Source organism: Phocoena phocoena, chromosome 14 (genome assembly GCF_963924675.1).
Source record: "Phocoena phocoena chromosome 14, mPhoPho1.1, whole genome shotgun sequence".
NCBI classification, from domain to species: Eukaryota; Metazoa; Chordata; class Mammalia; order Artiodactyla; family Phocoenidae; genus Phocoena; species Phocoena phocoena.
In genome coordinates, this window is record NC_089232.1 from 55,777,314 (window position 1) to 55,802,780 (window position 25,467).

At 36.2% G+C, this 25,467-nt stretch overlaps 1 protein-coding gene across 1 annotated transcript in view; it reads right to left on the reverse strand.

Moving 5' to 3' along the window:
• The window catches only part of EML4 (EMAP like 4), a 93,841-nt gene that overhangs the window by 65,598 nt on the left and 2,776 nt on the right, over positions 1-25,467 (reverse strand). The window contains exons 2-3 of the mRNA XM_065891354.1: positions 17,725-17,907; positions 2,589-2,718 (exon numbers count right to left, since the gene is read on the reverse strand). Coding sequence (XP_065747426.1) covers positions 2,589-2,718; positions 17,725-17,907 — 313 coding nt within the window. The remainder of the gene's footprint in view (positions 1-2,588; positions 2,719-17,724; positions 17,908-25,467) is intronic.

Genomic DNA, 25,467 nt, shown 5'->3' on the forward strand with positions numbered 1-25,467 from the left:
CTTTACCTCTGTAAAGCATACTGATGCCCAAGGAACACTAAATGTTCATGTTTTGTAGGTTATTCTCTAACTCCTGTTTCTTCTGTATACTTCTGCTTCCACCAGTTGAGTTTCACACTTACCAAGAGTCAACTGTGTCTTCTCCCCCGAACCTGTTTATGCCAGTTGTACTTGTTATTTTAATGATTAAGTTAATAAAATACAAAGAAAACTGACAAAATGTACATAGGAAAGAGAATGATAATTTCTATGTAAACTAAGCTGAATGCTTTGGAAAGACTCCATAAAAATGAGTTACTAAAAAAAAACTGCTGTTAAAGTGTGTAGGTGACGCAATTATAAAAGATTATGAAAAAAAGTCATAGAAACAGATGGGTTCTAATTCATATTTTTTGCAAGTTTCAAATTTCTTACTCTGTCTTAAAGAATGAAACTAAAAATTATAGAAAATGATTTATGGGTGTATTTTATGCAAGATAGTCAACAAGCAATCTAATCAGAGATGCATACTTAGAAAGAAGGGGGAGACTCAGCCTTTCATTAAAAAATTGACAAATGAACATATGTGAACATATTTTAGGTTAAAATATTTAAGATATATATGTATAAATTCTTATGATTCCACACTTTGACTCTTGATTAATGAAGCATCTCCTATTCCTGATCACACTGGGTAAGAATCCTTATATTGCACAAACACTTACGACAGTATTAAAAAGCAGATGGAATCAACGATTCCAGGGTTGAATAGGTATAAAACCATCAACTGTCTACATTTCTTTTTTTTTTTTTTTTTAATTTGGTTGCGCCAGGTCTTAGTTGCGGCTGACAGGCTCCTTAGTTGAGGCTCGCAGGCTCCTTAGTTGTTGCATGCGAACCCTTAGTTGTGGCATGCAAACCCTTAGTTTTGGCATGCGAACCCTTAGTTGCGCCATGCGTGTGGGATCTAGTTCCCTGACCAGGGAACTGAACTGGGAAGGCAGAGTCTTAACCACTGCACCACTAGGGAAGTCCCTACACTTCTTAACCAAAGGACATTTTTCAATTTGACCATAAGGTACATAAGCTACAAAGAAGTTTGTTTAAGAACATTCTGAACAAATATAAGTAGTACATACAATTTAATCACATGATAATAGTGAATAATGTTAAAATATAATTTTGACAGTAACATCTCTTAATCTGATTCATTCTGATAACTTCTGACTTCAGACTGACTTTTGACTGTCTTGTTCATATTCAGTTTTTTAATTATGTGCTGAGAAATACAATTCTACCTCAAAAATATCAGATTAACTTTGCAACTTAAAACTGAGTTAGAAATTACTTCTTTCTTGTTGGTCTTCAAACTATCCTAAATGCATAGTATTAGGCTAGTAGTCTTATGTGGGCCCAGTAGATTTTTCTTCTGGGTTATTTAGAAGAAAAACACAAAGCCCCTGCATCATAAATTAACAGACTTATCTGGTTTTAGATTGTTGAGTCACTACTGTACATAATACCGCTGCACATAACTACAGCTATGTAAGAAAAATGGGCTGAATCCAAACAATTACTGGACACAAGGAAGTTTATTATTAACAATTATATTAAAAATTTCCACTACATATTAGTTTTTCCATAATTTGTCCTCTTCTCCTGAAACTGCAGCAAAGGTAATAAATTTTGGCAGGGGATTTTTAAAAGGCCTAAATATCTTGTCATTTCTTCACCACTCCTGTAGTCAAATGTCTGGTTAACATCTGTAAATATACACTGTTAAATAATTCAGTCACTGGCATTAGTTTATCCAGGCAACCATTTTCCATCAGCATATTTTAAATATTATTCTATTACTGAAAGTTTTTCTTCAATCATTCTTTAAAGAAAACAGCTATAAGATTATGTGGCTGATCCCTTATGGTCTCTCCAAACCCTATATGGAATAATTTGCTGGGTATTACACAAAAGCAGAAAAATCCAGTAAGCAATTTTATTGGAATACACTGAATTAATTAATTGATGAAAAGAACATAGAGAACGTAGTCCACTGAAACTTTTATATTACAATATTTCCACTGCCCTCCTGCCCACCACCCCTAACATACTCACACGAATACACAACACATTAATATAACATTTTGAATTAAGCCTCAGTTTTATAGTCATGATTAAAAAATAAAAGTTATAGCATTTAACCTCCCACTAATATACATATATGCTGAAGATTCTACTCCTTTAAAAATGCTATATCAAATGTATCACTTGCCATGGAAAATTCACTTATATAATTACATTAAATATAGTGATGTTTATCGCATCAACAAACGCCTATTAAAAAGAAACAATTAAAAAGAAACAAAACCAAACCAGGAAATGAAACTGCTTGCTGTCTTTAGTAAGAACCAAAAGCGTCCTCACACTACTCCATAGGTGTGATGAATGTAAACTCAGCAAGTACAGGTTGGATATCTGGGCATTCAGAGACAAAGAATTTAAAGGACATGCTCACCTGAATTCCATACAGCTCTATTTCACATTCCTTTCAAAAGCAAACTGAGTTATCACATTCAATTTTGCTATGTTAGCTTTTTTTTACAAATGCATACCTTTTAGCAGCAGATGAAAGAGTTTCTTTTCTTGCAATTGAAACAGAGCTGGTGTGACTTGGTTTTCTGTTTGCACCACTCCCATTGGTTATACAGGACATGGAAATAGCTTCTCGGATGCCTGGCTGGCCTAGATATGGTTAAGAAAAAACTTTAAAAATCAAACTTCAAAATATTCCTCAAAGATAGGAGCTTAAAAAATTAAGTCCCATAGTGTTTAAGTCCATTAGTGTTTAAGTCTATTAAGTCTGCTAGTAAGCAGACTGTCCCCCCATATGCAGCATACAATATTATTATTTTTCAATAAGTGTTTATTGAGTATATAGATAAGAAAGGAATGAGCGCATAAAGATAAACATTTGTAAACTGAGACAATTCTATGTGGTATATATAAAGTTATAATGTATTTGGAAAAAGTAAATAAAAAGACAATGAAATACTTATTTCCTCTATAGAACAATGAACTTTGTTGACTTGTACACCCAACTTTAATTAGCTACATCTCCAGTGTGGTCTATAGTTCAAAAGGAAATGAATAAGATCTGGAGGTCTCAGAGGAATCCATCATGCAGCATACAATATTACTGTCTGAAGATTTAATCTCATCAAAATAGATCTATAGAAAAGCCATGCTAAATTAAATTGCTAAATTGCAACTAGAGTCATTCTCTAGCTAAACGGTCTGCTATTCACACATAGCAGCTTTAAAGTGCATGATTCAAAGCTATGCCTCAAGTAAACCACAACTCCCCACATACCAACAATTTGCAGAAATAGCCCAGGTTCTGCTGAAATTTAATTAGAAATCCTAGAAATCATAAATGTTGAATCTCAGAATATTGTTCTATATAAATAAAGCATAATTATGTAAAATAACCTGTTATCTTAATTTATACAGTAGAAGGTTTGGAACATTTATTCCAGTATTCCAATAACCCATGTGATGGATATGCTGCTATGGTCAGGAAGACTCACAGTCACAAGATAAAAAAGCCACATCTACTAAGGGGCAATTTTATCTAAAAATTTGGGAATAAAGAATAATTTTGAATTTTTAGGCTCAGTTTTCTCACATGCACACAAGAAAACCTAACTTTTATATCTGGCTTTCATGTTTCTTTCTTTGCTTCACTTCATAAAAGCACAGAAAGCAAAACCATTTATGTATAGAGCCTAAAATATTTCGCACCCTAGAATGTTACATATATGATAGTATAGCACTGCATTTCTGACAATAATATGCTGTTGGGAGCCACTTATATCATAATCATCTAAAGTGCTTCCTTAATATTGAGATTCCTAGACCCTTCCTCAGACAGAATGAATCAGAAGAGAGGAAGGAAGAGACCTACTGTACTTATTTTTCAAACTTCCTAGGAAATTTTTCACATATAATAAGGTACAATAACCCCTAAATTAGGCTAATATCACTGGTCATTAGATCTAGTGCTAGTCTGCCAAATAGGTGACTTCTTGTTCTATTGACTCTTTCTTTTTACTCTGGTAAAGTACTCATAAAATTTACCATTTTAACCATTTAAAAATGTGCAACTCCGTGGCATTTAGTATATTCACAATGTTAGGCAACCACCACCACCACCCAGGTCTTTATTGTTAGCTTTGGCTTTCTTTTTTTTTTTTTTCCTATTTCCTTAAGATTAAAGTTAGGTTATTGATTTGAGATCTTTCTTCTTTTTTAATGCAGGCATTTACAGTTATATATTTTCCTCTGAGCACTGCTTTTCCTATATCAACAGCTGATTTTTGAAATATAATTTTAAAAACTTTTTGTTACACAAAAAACCCATCAGCCACTATATTAAAAACATATATAATCTAAAATCCACTTCCCATGCTCTCTTCCAATGTTCCAAACTTCATCTCAAAAAAAGAAACCAATTATACCCATTAGGATGGCTATTACAAAAACAAACATATAGCACAGGGAGCTCAGCTCGGTACTCTGTGAGGACCTACATGGGTGGGATGGGTGGAGGGGGTGGGAGGGAGGTCCAACAGAGAGGCGATATATGTATATATATAGCTGATTCACTTCGTTGTACAGCAGAAACTAACACAACATTGTAAAGCAACTATACTCCAATAAAAAAACAAACAAAAATAACAAGTGTTAGCAAGGATGTGAAGAAATTGGAATCCTTGTGTATTCCGGTAGGAATGTAAAATGGTACACGTGGTGTAGAAAACAGTATTCACTGTTTCTCAAAAAATTAAACATGGAAGTACCATTTGATCTGGCAATTCCAATTCTAGGTATATACAACCCAAAAAATTGAAAGCAGGGAGTCAAGCAGATATCTGTATACCCATATTCATAGCAGCATTATTCACGATAGCCAAAAGGTGAAAACCACCCAAATGTCCATTGACAAATGAATGGTACATACATACAATGGAATATTATTCAGCTTAAAAAAGGAATGAAATTGTGAAACATGCTACAACACGGATGAACCTTGAAGACATTATTCTAAGTGAAATAAGCCAGATGAGAAGAAAAGGGCAAATATTGTATGATTTCAATTATATAAGGTACCTGGAGTAGTCAAATTCATACAAACAGAAAACAGAATGGCAGTTGCTAGGGGCAGGGGTCAGAGGGGTGGGGCAAGGGAGAGGAGTGGATGGATACACACTTTCAGTTTGGAAACATGAAAGTGTTCTAGAGATGGATGGTGGCAATGGTTGCACAACAATGAGAATGTGTTTAATGCCATTGAACTGTACACCTAAAAATGGTTAAAGGGGTAAATTTTATGTTCTGTATATTTTACCACAATAAAAAATGTTTAAAAAAATCAACATATCACCACTGTTTCTAAGTCCTACAGTTTACTGTTGAAGTCTTCAAATGCTTTCAAGGTATCCTGTGAAACTACCATTCATCTTCACAGGATTAGATGGCAGTGCTATGCCTCACAGTTTTGATCAGTCTCAGGAGGCTCTCTATTCTCTATTCTAGGCTCATCCTAAATACTTACTCAAAAAAGACGAGGTACCTTTTGATGTCTTGGTCATTTCAAGGCCTATATATAATGGCTTCCTTTTTATTATTCAATATAAAGGTTTCCAACTACTGAGCCAGTCACAAAGTTTACTCTGTAGAGTAGTAACAATTAAAAAAATTGAAATGTTTGTACAATTATCTAGTTATTTTATTATCTTTATTATGTAAAACAAATGGAAAATAGAAAAATGAAGATGCTGATGTGAATAAAAAGGTAGGTCTCAAAACATAATATATGATTGAAAATTATCAAGTACTATATGTTGAAAACGACAAACCTTTAGCCTAAACTGAATTCTCATTGAATTTGGTTGACTGTATAGGCACTTGTGAAAGAAAACAAAATTAAAAACAACACTGAAGAAATTTTGGAGCTACACCACAGACAGAAGTACAAATAATATTATTATATTTTATTTTCTTTATCAGACCCCCCCGAACATACGCACATGATGTAAGCCTTTCAGGAATTAATTATGCTTTAATGTTCTCTTTCTGAAGAACTGGAGTGTAGCAGTGAGATAGGCTGTGGATCAACAGTTACTTCTGAATTTTCTGTTTTAAATTATTTTAGATCCTCTCTTATAAACAAATATGTAAACAGAGAAAAGTTACTTCATGTTCTTTTACTTCAAGGAGAAAGAAGAGCTTGTATTTCATGCACACCAAGCTAGCAATTGTCTCCAACAGAAAAACAAACACATTCTCCCAGTTAGTATAAATGGGATACTCTCTTCAGTTTCTAAATATTCTGTTTATGGTCACAATTTGCATGAGGAGTAATAAGTCCTCTGTAACTCATTTAGAATTTAATAACCTGTAGGTATTCTATTTGCTAAACACCAGCAAGTTACTGGCATTGTTCAACATATATATACATAATTCTGTATATATGTATAATTTATAAATACATACAGTTGTCCCTCGGCAACCATGGGGGATTGGTTCCAGGACACCCCCCTCCCACATGGATACCAGAATCCACAGATGCTCAAGTCGTGGGCCAACTATACTATGCCATTTTAATATCAGGGACTTGAGCATCCTAGGATTTTGAGCATCCGCCCTCAGGGGTCCTGGAACCAATCCCCTGTGGATATTAATAGTGACTGTACACTCAAAATAACTCCTCGATTCTGTATTCCCCCTTATCACCCCACCCCTGACATATGCACCCACCCACCCCCATTCCAAGTCTAATACAGTATTTGGAAAAGAGTCAGTGGTCTACACTTTCCTATCTGTACCTCAACCTTCGGCAATCTGGTTATCGTCTAACCACTTCACAGAAAGTTTTCTTGCCAAGATCACCAATGACTTTTTTCCCACTAAATTCAATGGATGTTTTTCAGTCCTTATCTTGCTCAACTTTTCTTCAGTATCTAATATTGCTGACTATTCAGGCAAGGACAGTATTTAGGTAAGGACAATGTCCTTAGTTTCTAGGACATTGCCCTTGCCCGAATTTCTTCTTAGCTCTGACCATTTCTTCTCTCATTTGCTGGATACTCTTTTCTTGCTCAGATTTTGTATCTTGACTCTTCAGTTATCTTGTTACCATCATACCCTTCTCATTATTTTTTATATCTAACTGCTATTGAACATCTCCCCATGAATGTCTGTGTCCTTCCTCCCACCAAACAAAACAAAAACTGGTACTCTGTGATATACTTTATTCATGGTGAAAGACATTACCACCCATTCACTGTACGAACCAGAAAACAAGAAATCAGGTTTGATTCCTCCATTTCCTTACTGCCAGCAATCAGTGGGTGACTAAGTCCTCTGTTGCATCTGTAACTCTTTAAAAAAATATTCCCCCCAGTTCTGTTGAGATAAAACCGACATACAATAAGTTGCACATATATAAAGTGTATGGTTTTGACATACATATATGTATGTTTTGACATACATACATACATATATGCCTGTGAAACAATCACCACAATCAGGGTAGTGAACATGGCCATAAGTCTCGAAAGTTTCCTTGAGCCCCTCTGTAATCCATCTCTCCCTCCCTCACTCTTGTCCCCAGGCAACCACTGATCTACTTCCTATCACTATAGTTCGCATTTTCTAAAATTTTATATAAATGGAATAATACAGTATATATATATATAGATATATTTGCCTTTGTTTATTTATGGCTGCATTGGGTCTTGGTGGCTGCGTGCAGGCTTTCTCTAGTCGCAGCAAGCGGGGGCTGCACTTTATTGCAGCGCACAGGCTTCTCATTGCGGTGGCTTCAGTAGTTGTGGCGCATGGGCTTAGCTGCTCCACGTCATGTGGGATCTTCCCAGACCGGGGATCAAACCCATGTCCCCTGCATTGGCAGATGGATTCTTAACCACTGCACCACCAGGGAAGTGCAATTTTTAATGGTTTTAGTCCTCACATTGAGGTCTACAATCCATTTTGACTTAACCATTTATAATTATCTGTAATCTATCTGGAAACCTTACCTGTTTTGTGATCCTTGCATATATCCCCATGCTTAGCACTGTGCTTGAATCCTAGAAAGCACTTAATCAATATCTAAATGACTAAATGAATGCATCTTCGCCACTACTGCCTCAAATTTCTCTTCCGGGTTATGTTCAGTTTCTCTATTCTCCCTTCTAGCAGTACTATTACCTTGCTCTTAATGCATTCTGTACACCATGCCAGAATATCTATCTAAAACAAGCTGTATATCTTTGAATTAATATGACATCAATTGTTATATGTACCATTATCACAAACAGCATTAGAAAGAAGTGTCATTTATGAGAACTGTAAGACATAATCAATAGTAAGATGCATTGTAATTCCAGAGATGTTAAAATGCAAGAAATATAGCCATCTTAGAATTAATGGATTAGTGTAACTCTACCTGTCATTCTTCAATTTAAAATCCTTTAATGGATCTCCAGTCTCCTCAGGATAAAAACTAAATTCCTTAGCAAGGCGTAAGAAAACCTTTCACTATGGGCCCTCTCCACCAGTTGAGGCTCATTTTTTGACACTCCCAACCTCACACCTCATGCTTCAGTTTATTCTGAACTCCTAAACTAAGTACTTTTACTCCCCTGCGCTCTGCACCTGGATGGTCCTTCTCTCTGGCATATGCTAGTCACCCCTGCTTGCCTAAATGAACATATATTCATCATCCATCTACCCATCAAATATTTACTCAGGGCCTATTATTATCCTAGTCTTTTGCTTTCAAGAGAATATAAGGGAGCCAGGGCATCAAGGAATTAAAATCTTGCAAGAGAATCTCACACTAGCAATGAAAACATGTGGTAAGTACAAGAACAAAGTGATCATAAAAGAAATCATCACAAAGAAAAGACACATAATTCTGTACGGATGATTAGAGACACAGAGCTCAAGAAAGGCTTCCTAGAAAAAAATGCAGAACAAAGTCTTAAGGAATAAGTAAGAGATATCCAGGTAAAAGGGAGGTGATGAAATATTGGGATCTTATTCCAGTGTGTGTAAAGGAACAGAAAGAAGGTAACAGTAAAGTGGGGTATGTAAGTGTGTATGGCATGAGGGCAGGGTAGACAAAAAGCTCTTTATGTGGTGAGAACGTAGAACAAGAAAGGGCAGAGTCCAGATGGTAGAGGAAAGTCCAGATGGTAGAGGTAAGCAGGAGTTAGATCATGGAGATTTTATCTATAGGAAATAGAGACCACCAAAGGGTTTTAAGCTGAAAAAAAGACTTCAATTTACATTTAGAGAAATCCTAGTGGCTATGTGAAGAGCAGATTTCAGGGCAGTGGTCTAAGCATAGCACAATGGGGACCTGAAACAAGAGCTAGGTAGCATAAATGGAAAGCAGGAGGCAGTTTTAAGAAATATTTAGGTCTTAAAAGATGATTTCAGTTTGGGGAAACTTTACATTTATGAATTCTGAGGGACATACAAGCAGTACAATCTAATAAGTAGAAAGATAATTCTTAAGTGCTCAAGTCTAGAATATAGATTAACAATTTGGGAACTGGCACCAATAAGTGGATGTTAAGACCATGAAGGAAGATGAATGGCTGATTTTATCTCCTGCAAGGAACCTTCAACTCCAGTTTCGGTTAGGAGCTCCCACAACACCCTAAATTTACCTTTTTAATGCCAATTATTATATAGTTTTATAATTACTGACTTAGCTGTCTTCTCACTTTACCTAAGGCCCTGTGGAGGCAAAAGTCAGTATCTTTTATTTCTTTAATCTCCAGCACCTAAAACAGTGCCTAGTGCACTGAAAAGATGAAGGAAAGAGACAACTGTCAATACAGTAAGTGGTGTGAAGTAATATTAATTATCAAGCACTTGCTGAGTGCTAAGCATTGTTATCCTAAGTACTTTATAATTAAGTCCTTTAATCTTCACTATAATCCTGAAAGGGATTTACTATTATCATTCCAGTTTTGCTGATGAAAAAAAATGAAGCCTAGAGAGATTATTAACATGTTCAAGGTTATACTGTAATAGGCAGTGAAATCAAGATTTGAGTCCAGGAAGAAGGAATGGTAAGTACGTGGAAAGAAAGAATTCTGCCTTGTGGAGAGTGACATTTTGAGCTTTGCTAGGATAACAGATAGGAATTCACCAGATGGAGTAGGGGGAAAGGAAATTCTAAGCAGAGAGCAGTATTAAATCATCAAGGTCCCCAGATATTTACATAAATAGCAAGAAAAGACCAAAATAAGATTTTCATGGTCATTTTCCATCCTACAGTTTAATTTCTGATAACTCTCAGTACTGGGAATCCTTAGTATATGGATAAAAGAGTGAATGATCTCCCAAGGTAGAGGCAATGAGTTAAGTAAAGCAGGTGCAGAAAACAAAAAGGAACGTGGGTGAATGACTGCTTGTCACCTGAGAAGTCTAAAGTATATTCTTTGAAATTTAGAATATTAGGAACCTAACTGGAAGAAAGGAGCGTAAAAATGATTATGCAGGGACTTCCCTGGTGGCGCAGTGGTTGGGAGTCCGCCTGCCAATGCGGGGGACATGGGTTCGAGCCCTGGTCCGGGAGGATCCCACGTGCCGCGGAGCAGCTGAGCCCGTGCGCCGCAGCTGCTGAGCCTGCGCTCTGGAGCCCGCGAGACACAACTACTGAGCCTGTGTGCCACAACTACTGAGGCCCGCGTGCCTAGAGCCCGTGCTCCGCAGCGGGAGAAGCCACCACAGTGGGGTGCCTGCGCACCGCAGCGAAGAGTGGCCCCCACTCCCCGCAACTAGAGGAAGTCCGGGTGCAGCAATGAAGACCCAACGCAGCCATAAATAAATAAATTTAAAAAAAAAAAAAAAAAAGATGATTCTTAAAAAAAAAAAAAAATGATTATGCAGTACACAAATATATAACTAGAATGCATCATTAGCTATATACATCACATGTATGTATGCTTGTACATATACATCCCTCTCCCCCAAGCCTTGGGCATTATAAAGTCTGAGCCACAACGCTCTCAAAGATCAGCCTGCAAGACTGGAAGCAACAGTGACCTCTAGTAACCAAAGGTACAAAAGTTGTTCAATTGCTGAGCAGCAACCCAGCTGAAATAAGAGAAATTTAGGCTAAAAGTCTATAAACCAGGAAGGTACTAATTTAGTTTCAATCACAGTTTCAGTTTTAACCATCATAAGGCCAGGGTTGAAGGCCAATGATAAATTTTACACTTTATCTTACTTTATCATGAAATAAGAATACTAATCATTATTGTTTATATTCCTTGATGATAGACCTAAGCAGATGAACTTTCTGATACCTTAGCCTGACAGTTCCTAAATGCTAATGAATTTCACTGAACTCGAGAGTCACATAGTAAAGTTACCACTAGGGACTGTTGCATATGTTGCAAATCTGAAATCCATCTTGCTACCCTCATCTGTAATATCCTCTTATTCTTGCATCTATCCCAATCCCTCCATCTAAAGAGCAATTTTTAAAATAACTTCCTACTTCTATAACTTTCTTTTTCCCACATTTAATTCAACAAACATTTATTGAGTCATTCTAAGGCTAGTTATGTAAGAAACTGTCCCTGCCTCCAAATAGTTTATAATCCAGCGGGAGCAACTATACCAAAAGAAACATATAATAAAATTTTAAAACAATTCTAACAAGAGACAAAAAATAGATCATTTTCAGGAATTAATTTGAGGCCCTAAAGAATGGGAAAATTTTCTATCAGGAGAAGGGTAAAGATGGTCTATGAAGGAAGAACTTTAGTTAACACTCAAAATCTTTTTTCTCAGATTCCCTATCATATGCCCCAGAGCTCCAACTGCATACCTCTTCCACTCTTTTCACATTTTCAAGCTCTGTGCCACCTTTTTCAATCTGTCAATAACTTTGCTTCATTCTTTGGAAATACTGAGGACTACATGTACTTCATCAAATTTTATCTTTTCCATTTAGAGTTTTATGTGTACTTTTCTCCTTTCCTCTTGTTTCACAGGAAGGTGTACTTTAGTTCTCTTGACTCATTTTTTTAAAGTATATGTTGAGAAGAAATGACCAAAGAGCATTTGACTCTCATAGAGAAAGGGAGCTCTGTAAATGGTAACTGCTGCCTGGTCTGAGGCAATATCCACCCATTTACTGTCATACACAAAGAGCAGCTTAGAAGTCTTTGATCTGTTGTCAAAATAATAAGATACTCTCCCACCCCCTACCATGAGTATGAATCATTTTATCCTAAGGGCCCCACCAAGGAAATTCATACCTTCTAACCTGATTAATGTAATTTACTTATTAACAACACTTACAGCAAACTCATGACAATCCCTGTCTTCTCCCAAATGTTAATTGGAGTAAGAGCCAAATGATACGGATCTGTGCCTGTACACTATCCCACAGTCTATATAATTAGGAATGTTTTTTGGGGGAGAACTGACATCCTCTAAATTTCAATTTTGCCTCTGGGCTCTCTCATTTCTCAAGTAGTAGTCATAGTGCTTGATATTTCTGGTTTACCAGCAGCTTCCTGGTTTAAAATGAGTTTCCCACCTTCAGATAATTTGACTCCTGTGCTTTTATACCTCTATGTACTAACAGCTTGTCTTCGCATATTGCCACTGGGTTGTATTCTCAAATTACATTCATTTGGTCACCCCAAGAGGTCTTAATGGGTTTCCCAGGCACCAGCTGTGACATAATTTGTCTTCCTGGCAGTTAAAACTGCCAGAGTGTTCCCTGGGCCTTCCCTTTTGCTCCAAAGTACAGGTAATTTTTTTCCTTTTGGCAAGGATTCAGCTGCAACTGGTGCATATATTATGAACATATGCCGTCAAAAGGAAAGAATTCTCCAACAGAAGAGAAGGTACATGAGAAATTTAAATGACTGGCCACCTTAAAAACTATTGGGAAAACTTTCTACCTAAGTGTCTGATATAATATATTCAAGAAAAAATGGGGTTTAGCTTTTACTGCTGGCACACTGGAGAGGACAAACTAAAAGAACAGAACTAAAAATACTGTAATGACTAGTTAGGTGTGTTTCTGATTTTGGGATTTACTGAATGGCAATACTACTATGAAATGACAGAGAATGTCGTTAACCCATTAGCATACACATTTAGTTTTAGCCATACCTGAAGCCAAGTCATGTTTCCATATCACCACCACCTAGCAAAACTGTAATAGTTGTCTTCATCAATAAGGAAGCGGACCTATACTTTTAAGCACAGCTTCATAAAAGGTTTCCACCTATTTATCCATGGTAGTTTAGTCTCCCCTCTAAAGAAAAATCCTCTAGAAATTCTAAATATCTTAAGAAGATGGTAGTGATTACTGTCCTGTCAGTAATTTGTGTGAAAGTGAATACTACAAATTCTAATTTCACAAGGGACTAAAACATTTCCATATAAAATTTTCCTACAGTATCAGAAATGATTTTACTTTTTTTTTTTTAAAAAAATTGAGGTATAATTGACATATAACATTATATTAATTTACTTTTTTTTTTTTTTTTTTTGCAGTACGTGGGCCTCTCACTGTTGTGGCCTCTCCCGTTGCGGAGCACAGGCTCCGGACGCGCAGGCTCAGCGGCCATGGCTCACAGGCCCAGCCGCTCTGCGGCATGTGGGACCTTCCCGGACCGGGGCACGAACCCGTGTCCCCTGCATCGGCAGGCGGACTCTCAACCACTGCGTCACCAGGGAAGCCTTAATTTACTTTTTAATTGAAGGAGAAAATACAAAAACCCTGCAAAATAATTTCATTGTTTTTAAAAAAATTTTTTTCAAAAATATTTTTTTTCATTTGTTAGAAAATACTTTGTTTAAAGTGTTTATTCCAAATATTTATACCATTAATATATTAATCCTGTTTTGTCAAAACTGATGGTTGATCTTTTTAAGGTTACATACAAATGACAATAGTGAAGAATCACTTAATATTTCTTTTCCAATTACTTTCTATAGTATACTATATATAAATTTCAAGATAAAGCTGTTTAGAATTGCAAATAATAAAATTAACAAAACTTTAAATATGTATTTCTCTTGATGTGTTAATATCAATATTACAGAACATAACTGGTCAGGCAAGTTTTTTCACTAATGGGAAATCCAGTGGTTAATCCTTAATGAATTATGCTCATTTCTTAAATAATATTTCCCCAAATTATTATATAATCAATCTTCTCCCCAGCAATCCATTTTATATCCAGCAATTCAAAGTCTGTGTCTAAGGTAACAAAGTAACTTAAAGAATATTCACTAGTGGACTCCATTTCAAAATGTGAACCACATCAGCCTATTATAAGAACGGCAGTCAAAGTAAACTTATGACATAGAATTAATGGAAAGGAACTTAGTATCTCTCTAATTAATAAAGTTATTAATAAGAAGTAAGAGCCGGTACTATGTAGAAAGAAAAAGTTCCAATGTAGAAGCTGCAGGTGGCTCCAGAACTGGATAAATCTCCACTAAAGAGCCTGTAACAAAACTGATTCTAAATTCACTTTACAGACAAAGGATTTATGAATGACAACTAGAAAAGGACAACTTACAGAAAGTATGTTCCTAGGGGACAGGAACTCCAGCTATTTAAACTGTATTTGTACTTCATGAAACTGAAACAGGTAGGTGCTAAGGAACTGATGTGTCATACAAAATATCGTCTGTATGCCAAATTAAAAAAAGAGCAGTCTTTAAATTTCTCTATAAATATTTCTTTACTGAAATACCTTAGTAAATAAACAATGAGAAAAAACGTTTTTTTCTCAACACAAGATTATAATGTACTATTGTTTTAGCGTAATAAAATTTTTTTAAATTGTAGGTTAATACAAATTATTTAAAATAAGCTTTTAAAATGAGATAATAACCAAATACTATATCATTTTGTCCTATAGGATTTAAAAATACTTTAATATAGAGCCAGAAGCTGAGGGTACACATATTAATTATAGAAACCTGTTCTTCTCTCTTAATGTACAGTTTACCTTCCCTGTAAAGCCCATATACATTAATACTCTAACAGCTCTAGAATTCTCTTAGAAAAATCAATTTATAACCAAATAAGTGTTTTTTTCCTGGCTTGATCTTGGCAATCCTCAAAAAATTAAAAACCCACTTATAACATTATTAACCAAAGTGGTTTCAATCAAGTCTTTTGCCAAACTCTCAGGTCCCTTACTTATCCCATGCCACTGACACATTTATCCTACTAACCAGTAATGGAAAAGAACCATCCAGCTATCTAACTCTCCACCATTAACACAAAGGCCTGGAGTGCTGGAGGGTGGGAGGTATGAGAATGGGAATCAGAAAACCAGGCAGAATGAATGCCCCTCCCTCAAAGTTTCACAACTCGGTAGCCAGTACCCTCAGGGTCCCTGAGCATTTCTTTCATGTCTGTGGCCTTCCATTTTCTACTCTCTTACCATTCCAAATGTCGACTGCCTTTTTTTTCACCAGCCAGGAACTGCCTTACTTTCCTAGACGGCATCACTATCTCCTGAGGAGAAAGCGATAAGGAATGAAACTTCTAGCCCTGACAACTGTGAATATATATCAACCTCCACTTAGTTTTATCTCTTTCCATTCTATTGGAATGGATATCTCAATATTCAGAAGTAGTCTTTTTTCCATCTAAGACTAATAGTTTTTAACTTGCTCTAACATCCCTTCTCAAACTCTCAGGAAACTTGCCTCAATTACCACCACCCCTCTCTCACCAACATCATCTTCCTCTCTGCTGCCTTTTTGTCCTCAATGTATTTTTCTGCTACAGTCTATAACGTCTTAAAAAATAAAAATCATTAAAACTAGTCTTCGATTTAGCATCCTCTTCTACTACCCTCTTCCCCTCTCAGGTTAATTTTCTGAAAAAAGTGGCTGGCTACAGTTGCTGCTCTTAATTCCAGAGTTCTCCTCAATTCCTGCTTCTCAAAATACTGCAATTAGATTTGTAATCCTATTACTCCACTAAAATTCCTTTTGGAGAGGTTTCTAATATTCTCATAAATGTCAAATCCAATGGTCACCTCTCAGTCTTTGTTTTACTTGACCTCTTTGTAGCAGCTGGCAACATGAATTACTCTTTCTTTACTATGCTGAAATATTGGAGCTCCTGAAAGAACTACCCTGAGCCACTTTCTTGTTTTACATCCTCCTTCTATGGCTTCAACTATCATCCATAAGCTGAACATTCCCAAATTTTTATTCCTAACCAAGACTAGCCTGAGCACTAGACCTATAATTCAGCTATCAACAGGTATCTATCTATACACCACACATACCTCAAACTCAACATTCGGAAACTGAATTCATAATCTTTCTTCCACATCTGCTCCTCATATTCTGGTTAACTATCTAATCTCCAGCTAAAACCCAGGAGTTATGTAAGACTCCTCCCTAGGTTAATCATCTGCGTTGACATATTACAGTAGAGAGGTAAGCTGATGAATCTTTTCCTTTTCCCATTGCCAAATGGGGATAATCATGCCTATGTCCATCTACTCTTCTCTACCAAGAAATCAGTGAGATATATGAAATGATATGTTTGACTGTTTGATTAATGTTAAAGAATTTAAGATTCCTTCTGGGTGGCTGGAAGAAGAGAAAAGCTACATGACATCTGCTCCAAACTCAGAGTAACAAGGTCCTGATAACAGTTTATTCCAGTCTGTGAAAATCCCCAGTGTCTAGAAGTTAAAATTTCCATCGAACTGGGGTTGGCAGTAAGTTTCAGAGTTTAAATTAAATTCTTCATGATTCTGCTGACTAATGACCACAGGCTTAGAATGAAGCTATATGAACTATAATGCTTTAAATCCTTTCTGTAATGATAAGAGAGTTCATTTAAAAAGTATGAGTGCCTACCTGCTATGTTCAACATACAATGTGAAGTCTATGGGAGACACAAAAAGATGATCCAGTTCCTGCCCTCAGTAAATTTAATTTTGAATTTTATTTTATTTTATACAGCAGGTTCTCTTTTTCTTTTTAATTAATCAATTTATTTTTTGGCTGTGTTGGGTCTTTGTTGCAGTGCACGGGCTTCTCATTGTGGTGGCTTCTCTTGTTGTGGAGCACAGGCTCTAGGCACGTGGGCTTCAGTAGTTGTGGCACGAGGGCTCAATAGCTGTGGCTCACGGTCTCTAGAGCACAGGCTCAGTAGCTGTGGCGCATGGGCTTAGGTGCTCCGCAGCATGTGGGATCTTCCCAAACCAGGGCTCTAACCCGTGTCCCCTGTATTTGCAGGCGGATTCTTAACCACTGCGCCACCAGGTTCTTGTTAGTTACCAATTTTATACATATTAGTGTATATATGTCAATCCAGATCTCCCAGTTCATCCCACCCCCTCTGCACTAAGTTTGTTATGTAGTTGAAAGATACTAAATTCACACAAACACTATGACATAAAAGCCAGTAAGTACAATCAGTGGCATTACCCCAAAATTCCCAATTTAAAATAATAAACTTTCAGCATTTCTTAGGGATGAAGAAAAAGGAAATGGAAAATAAACTATAGTCATAAGTAATCCAAAAGAGAAACTATAGTTTTATATTCCCAATCTTAATGTCACTGAAAAAATACACGTTTAATATACTATTTCAAAGAAAATGTTGCAAAAAGCAAAACTCTTCCTTACAACACACTTAATTACCTTTACTTGGGACTGATTTTTTCACTGAGGCTACATGATCTTCAGAGATTGTAAGACGCCTCAAAACATCAGCCAAAGCTGCCTTTAGCACAGTGATTTCATCTTCTTGTTGTTGAACTCGTAACTCAAGGGCTGAGAGGCGATCTTGAACATCAGAAGTACTTGCAGCAGAAATACTATCATCTATAAAGAAAAGAAAATATGGAATATTTTTAAAGTAAACTTCTTAAGAAAGAATCTAATGACATATAAGAAAAACTATACCAGATAAGTCTTTTAAAAGATGAGAAAAATTGAAAAAAAAATTGTTTTTGCACAGATTAATTTCTGTAAAGATTTTCATAGCTACTTGAACTAATTTAAAATAGTAAAAGTTAATACAGCTGACATGTAATTAAAATTATGAAAATTTTCCCACAGTCAAATTTTCCATATATTATACCATCACTGTAATAGTTTTTTCACCAAAATGTTCCCTAAATATATCACTCTGTAGACATTTGGAAACTTGCAAGACTGTAAACTATTCAAAGCATCCTTCTTACTTATTATATCATTATCATAATTATTTATGAAAATAAGGAGTACAAATCACTTCAATTTTGCTTTATATATCAGATTCAGCATCAATGATCAGAAAGCATTCTTTACTTCTATCTTTATTATTATACTCCGAATCCCCTCCCCAAATATGGCTACATAATTAGTAAAAGACTTGTTGCTGCTCCTTCTCTCTCCCCAATGCCTCAACCTCTCTTAAAAAAAAAAAAAAAAAAGGTGGTTTCTATACAGCACATAGCTAATATCTGCCTTAGGTATGTAACAAGAACAACGACAAAATAAAGTTCGGCTGTAACACAGCAATTACAAACTACTTCCAAAGCTATGTAACTTGAGAGTATACTACTTTGTTAGATCAATCTGAATCCAAATGTTTATAAAAGATCAATTGCTATTGGCTAATTCACTATAAGCAGGAAAATTCAGGGGGGAAATTAGGTTCTCACAGAAGAATGGTTTGACCTGAGTGAGATATACTGGGTCAGTCATTCACACACTAAGCTATAGTGTGCCATTTTTCTCATATTGAGATAATGTGCCAGACATCTTAAGCAGACAATTTAACTCAAAGTTTGAGTTAAAAACAACAACAACAGGGCTTCCCTGGTGGCGCAGTGGTTGAGAGTCCGCCTGCCGATGCAGGGGACACGGGTTCGTGCCCCGGTCTGGGAGGATCCCACATGCCGCGGAGCGGCTGGGCCTGTGAGCCAAGGCCGCTGAGCCTGCACTCCACATCGGGAGAGGCCACAACAGTGAGAGGCCCGCATACCACAAAAAAACAACAACAACAACAACAACAAAACCCTCAGCATTTTAAAACCAAAGTTATCACCCTTTATTATGGAGCAGTAAACATATTCATATTTAAGACCTTATATGCCTACAGACAGCTCAGGCATACATATGCACTCTCTTCTGTCTTTAGAGGTATTCCAATGACAATATTTGGAGAAGTACTGGAATAGAAGGAAAAGTTGGGTTTTATCTTCAATTTAGACTTCAAATTCTAGTACCATAGTTAATCAGTTGTGTAATCTTAGGAAAGTTATTTTACCTCTTTGAACCTCAGTTTCTTTGTCTTTAAATATTGTTATGAGGAAGGTACCCAGGACATGTCTGACATTCAATAAATGTTTAACACACAACTTCAAAGTACAAAAAGTATCATTTGAGAGCTTTGGGCCCATGTATTACATAAAAGGCGGATATGTCAAACTTAGAGGTGCTTAAGAAAAGGACTAATAAGAACAATTCAGCTTCTTGTTTTAGAAGTTTTTATATTTGAGGTCTTTTTCATTTCCAGAGTGTTCTAGCTGAATTCTAGCTAATCCATACTCTGTATGTGTGTTACACTATGGTTACTATTATATTTGTCTGCCCAGAATACTTTCCTGTTTTCCTTCTTCTGGTAGGAGAACACCAGCTGTTTTGTGGAACTCCACCAGTTTTTTTTTTTTTTTTTTTTTTTTTGCGGTACGTGGGCCTCTCTCTGTTGTGGCCTCTCCCGTTGCGGAGCACAGGCTCCGGACACGCAGGCTCAGCGACCATGGCTCACGGGCCCAGCCGCTCCACGGCATGTGGGATCTTCCCGGACCGGGGCACGAACCCGTGTCCCCTGCATCGGCAGGCGGACTCTCAACCACTGCGCCACCAGGGAAGCCCTCCACCAGTTTTTGAGGTTCCATTAGGGCTGTCAATCTAGGATGCCTCATTCTCCTCTCTACCACCCTGCACTATTAATAGGTTGAAGCGAAGGAAGCGACCTTTTTAGTTGGTAAAAATAGGACTATTGGTAATTTCATATGGTTCAACCTAATACTAGCATAAAATGGTTGTGAGATATGGGTTAGGCCAAATGGAGTCCTCCCAAATTTCAGAGAGAGAGAGAGAGGTGTAGCCCATCCTTCTTGGTTTATCAACTATAAGGACACACAGACCTAGGGCTGTCAGTGATAAAGAGTCTTGCTGCCCTGAGTTCCAGTTCTAGTCTCTGAAGCCCTGGACCTTCAATTCTGAGAGCTACTCTAATATTTCTTTTAACTAATTATGTAACCTAATAAACTCTCTTTTTACAAGCCATCACTTGTAAGCCAAAGGTCCTGATTAAGTCAGTAAATTATACAGATATGCCTTTCTAAATTGTTCTTAATTTATGAAAGATGGGTTATATATCTAAATTATAATCACAGGTAAAATATTTATGTGATTTTTATAAACACATGATCTCCTTAATTCTTTTGAGAAGGCAGCAAAGGCTAGTGGAAAGATTATCAGACTATAATGCCAAGGGTATAGTCCTGGGTTTTAGTACCAGCATGGTAACTAGCTTTTACTTTTGGTAAGTCACTTAACTTTTACAGACTTTGATTTTTTAAAAAATGACTAAAGTTTTTATTTTGTAAAACTTGGGACAGTCACATGAAAGGTGGTTCAGCTTGTAAAAATCCTACCACAACCTGCTAGATACTGTGATAAGATACAAGGACAATTTTTCAAAGGCCATAACAAGCAAAAAGTTAACTATTAACAATGTCCTGCATTTATATAGTACCTTTCCTGTTTATTACCTCATCCCCCTCCTCGGTCTATCTGTATTTTGTATTTGAGGAAACAGCTTGAGAAGTTAAATAGCTTGCCCAAGGTCACCAAACTCGTCTTGATATCCGAAACTCAAACAGAGGACTCCTGACTCACAGTTTAAGTGCCCTTTACTCTATTTCATGCTGCATCTTAACAATAATCACAGGAGGACCGAATAAATCTATTCTTTCACAAAGCCAGACAGGGTTTAAACTATGAAGTGATATAATCAGATTTCTGTTTTAAAAAGGTTATTTTGGTTTCTGTGAGAGAGTGGATTGGAACAGAATGAGAGTAAATGTAAGGAGAGCAGGCAGGAGGGTAATGCAGTAACCCGTGTGAAAGGTGAAGGTGGCCTAGGCTAGGAGTAAGGTGTTCATGTGTCTCGATTTGTCCAGGACAAACATGTCTGCTATCTCAGTAAAAACATTACAACGTTCCTTCTTTCTCTCTAAATTTTCCCAGTTTGAATGATCAATTACAGGGTCACTCAAGCTAAGGCAACAGCAACAACAGAGATGCAAAGTGGCATAGTAGTTGATTATAGCCCTGAAACCCTGTAACATCTTCCTAATATCTTGGCCCTTCACCTTTTCAGAGGCAAGTAGAACTGTGCGTAAATTCTGGTGTTACACTGCCTGAATAGATCTGTTTGCTACTTACCAGCTCTGTGACAGGTTTCCTCATGTAATTTTTTCATGCTAATTAGTACTCATCTCAGGTTTGAGATTATTAGGTGCAATAATGCACAGCACTGTCATACAGTGAGGGTTCAGTAAGTTACTATTTTGTATAGTGGTGTTCTTTACTACACTGTTTATTATTGCTACAAAATTGGAAATGACCTAAAGTCCCTGGATGGAGTTAATAAGCTATATGTTCACACCACAGAAAGCCATGCAATTAAAAACAATAAGTATATAAACCAGAAGTTTGAAAGATCTGTAAGACGACTCAAGTGGAGTAAATAAGCAAATTGGGGAACAACATGTACTAAATAATTTATTGAAACACACACACTGAAACATACTTCTAAAAAATAAACAAAAAACTTCATATTTATATATGTATATAATGTACACATAGAAAAAAGTCTAGAAGCATACACATCAAACTGGTAATGGGGTTACTTTTGACTCGGAGAGTGAGATTAGAAGGATAAGGGTAAAGAGAAATTTTTGCTTTTTAGTGTATTTCTATATTATTTGAATTTCACAAAAATGTATCATATGTTACTTTTCATATGTTATTTAAACTTATATTTAAGCTAATATACAGTGCTTCTGAAGCTTAATTTCTTAAAGCAAGTTTCCTTCAGACACAGCATTCCAATTTCATAAAGGAACATATCAGAGCATAAGGCAATTAACTTAAATTTGCATTCATTGATTATAAAAGCTCGAACAGAGACTATCTTAAAGATCAACAGCCCCTACTGCCATTTTATAGATAAGTAAACTAAGACTGAAGTTAGGTGAGTTACTCCTGGGCACACAGCAAACTGGAGTTAGAGCTCCTTCCTCAGATGACTCGATAGAACCCATCGCTCTTGCTCTTTCCATTTTCAAAACTTTGTTATGTTTTTCTCTCCCAATCTCTAATGTACCACATGCTCATTCACAATAAACTTTTTAAGAATACATATGTTCAGTAAATATATCTATTTTCTGGGGGCTTAATTCCACTCCCCCTTCTTGATGCAAGTACATTGATTCCTTTTCCTTATACTGTGGTAGTCTCTTATTTCCTTGCTGCTTCTCAAAATAGTTTCTAGCCTTGAGGGTTAAAATATGAACTACAAATAAATTCCCAAGGGTTATTAAACTCATTAAGGGGGGGAAATAAAAAAGAAAGAAAGAAAGAGAGAAAAGAGAAAGAAGTCCATAAACTTCTTTTCCATCAGTCTAATCTATTTATTGGCATAAGTAAGGTCTCTTTTATTAGAGATGCAAGCAAAAAAAAGTAACTAGTAAACTTTCATATCCAATATGACAGTTTTTAAACTACAACAGTAGTCACTCATGCTTTTACTACAGTGAATCATAGTTAATTTGTCTTCTAAACTGTCAAGAAATACATGTTACCTTTGAAGAGGTATTCTATGCTAAGTATCTAAAAGTTGGCAACCCAGCCTCACATCAGAACGAGGCATGCCTATACATTCTAGCATGCTTTGAATATCAGTGGTTTTATGTAAATCTTTCTAAAATGGATCACTTATTTTCCTGTCTTCTTAACAAGGGCATATAATTATAACACAGCAACTTCTAGATGACTCAGTCTTCACTGAAAATATTACTTTGTGCTGCAAGCACTGTGATAAAATGACACCCTGGAGGCTATTATATTTCTAATTAAATAATTTAAAGTACATTTTCAAACTTATAATCTTTCTTCATACCTTTTCTGCTTCTTTCTTTGCAGTTAGTATTAACTATGACAGTCTATAGCAATACTCCTTTCTAATCTAATTTCCTACATTATGGGATATTGGATAACCAATCCTTTTGAACTGTTTATAAGAAGAAAAAATAATCTCTGAAATTAGGACCTCTTCTATTAAAAAATTTATTTTATGTATGTATATTATATGCAAATAGATTATATATATGATGTATACAATTTAAACACAGAGGAAAAAAATGGACACAGACTCAGGCCTAATATTTGTGTCACTGGAGTCCCAGAGGAAGAGGAGAAAAAGATTCTAGATGAAAAAAGTATGTGAAAAAATAATGGCAGAACTTCCCAAGTTAAATTAAAATTTAAAAATTCATTAAAATTCAGTATATTGAAGTCCCTATCTCCACCACACATGAAAATCAAATCCAAGCAGATTAAAGAATTAAGGGCAAAATTATAAAACCTTTAGAAAAATAATAGAGAATATTTTCATATCCTGCAAGTAGAGAGGAGGTTCCTAAACAAGATACAAAAAGCACTATCCATAAAAGTAAATATTGAAACTACATTAGAATTCAGAATACATGTCCACTAAAAGACACAGTAAAGAGAAAAAGCAATTCACAAACGAGGAATAGTTCTTACACTTACAAGTGATAAAGGATTAGGATCCTGAATACAGAATTCCTACAAATCAATCAGAAAGACAATCCTACAGAAAAATTGGCAAAAGCCTTGACTAAACACCTCATGGAAAAGAAAACATAAATGGCCAATGAACATATGAAATGAGGCTCAAGCACCTCATTAATAATCTTGAAAAGGAAAATTAAATTAAAACTATATGAAACACTATTTTATGCTCACCAAACAGGCAAAAAATCTTAAGCATGACAATATCAAGTATTCCCTAGGATACAGAGTAATGTGAATTCTCATATATTACTGGTAGGCGGTAAACTGTTTCAAGACTTTGAGATTAAAAAACAAAAACAAAAGTAACACCAACTTTGGCATCATCTGGTAAAACTGAAGATGCACACATTCTATGACCCAGCAATTCCCCTCCTGGGTGTATAGACCCCGACCTACAGCAGGGTTGGCAATCTTTTTCTGTGAGGGCCAGACAGCAAATATTTTAGGCTCTGCAGACCACATCATCTCTGTAGCAACTACTCAAATCTGCCTTTGTAACAAAAAAACAGCTATAAGTACGTAAATAATTGTGTGGTTATGTTCCAATAAAACTTTTTTTTTATAAAACAGGTGGCCTGGAGGGGCTTTCCTGGTGGCACAGTGGTTGAGAGTCCGCCTGCCGATGCAGGGAACATGGGTTCGTGCCCAGGTCCGGGAAGATCCCACATGCCGCTGAGCGGCTAGGCCCGTGAGCCATGGCCGCTGAGCCTGCGCGTCCGGAGCCTGTGCTCCACAATGGGAGAGACCACAACAGTGGGAGGCCCGCGTACCGCAAAAACAAACAAACAAACAAACAAAAACAGGTGGCCTGCCAGGCACAGTTTCCCAACCTCTGCTCTTGCATACATACACCAACAGAAATGTTCAATAATGTTCACAACAGCAAAGTTCACAATAGAAACAAACTGGAAACAACCTAAATGTCCATTAACTATAAAATGTGTAAATAAATTGTGATATAAACATTCAACAGAATACTACAAAGTGGTAAAAATAAACTATGGCTACATGAAACATCATGTATAAATCTCAGGAATATAATAATGAGTGTAAAAAGCAAGTTGGACTTTACATAAAGTTCAAAAAATACAAAAGTAAATAATATATTGCTTAGAACAAAACCACAGAGCAAGGGAATGACATATACAAAATTTATGACAATAGTTACTTCTAATGGTGTAGGGCAGGGGATAGTACAGGGAGGCCTCCACAGGTAATGGAACATCTATGTCATAAAGACAATTAAAACATATATTGTATTATACTTTTTTGAGGTGGAAGTTAGTGATTTTTCTCTTCTGAGAGAGGATGGGGAACGTGGATGACTAGACTATATAATTACTCACTTTTTTTTTTTTTAAGAACAATGAAACCATTTTTGCAAATTAAATCCCAAAACAGATAAAACAGATAGAGTTGTACTTCCAAAGAACCCTGAGGTTCTGTGTCATAAAAACAACTAAACCAGGTGGTTTTTATGACTGCTTTGAGGGCTAATGGAAT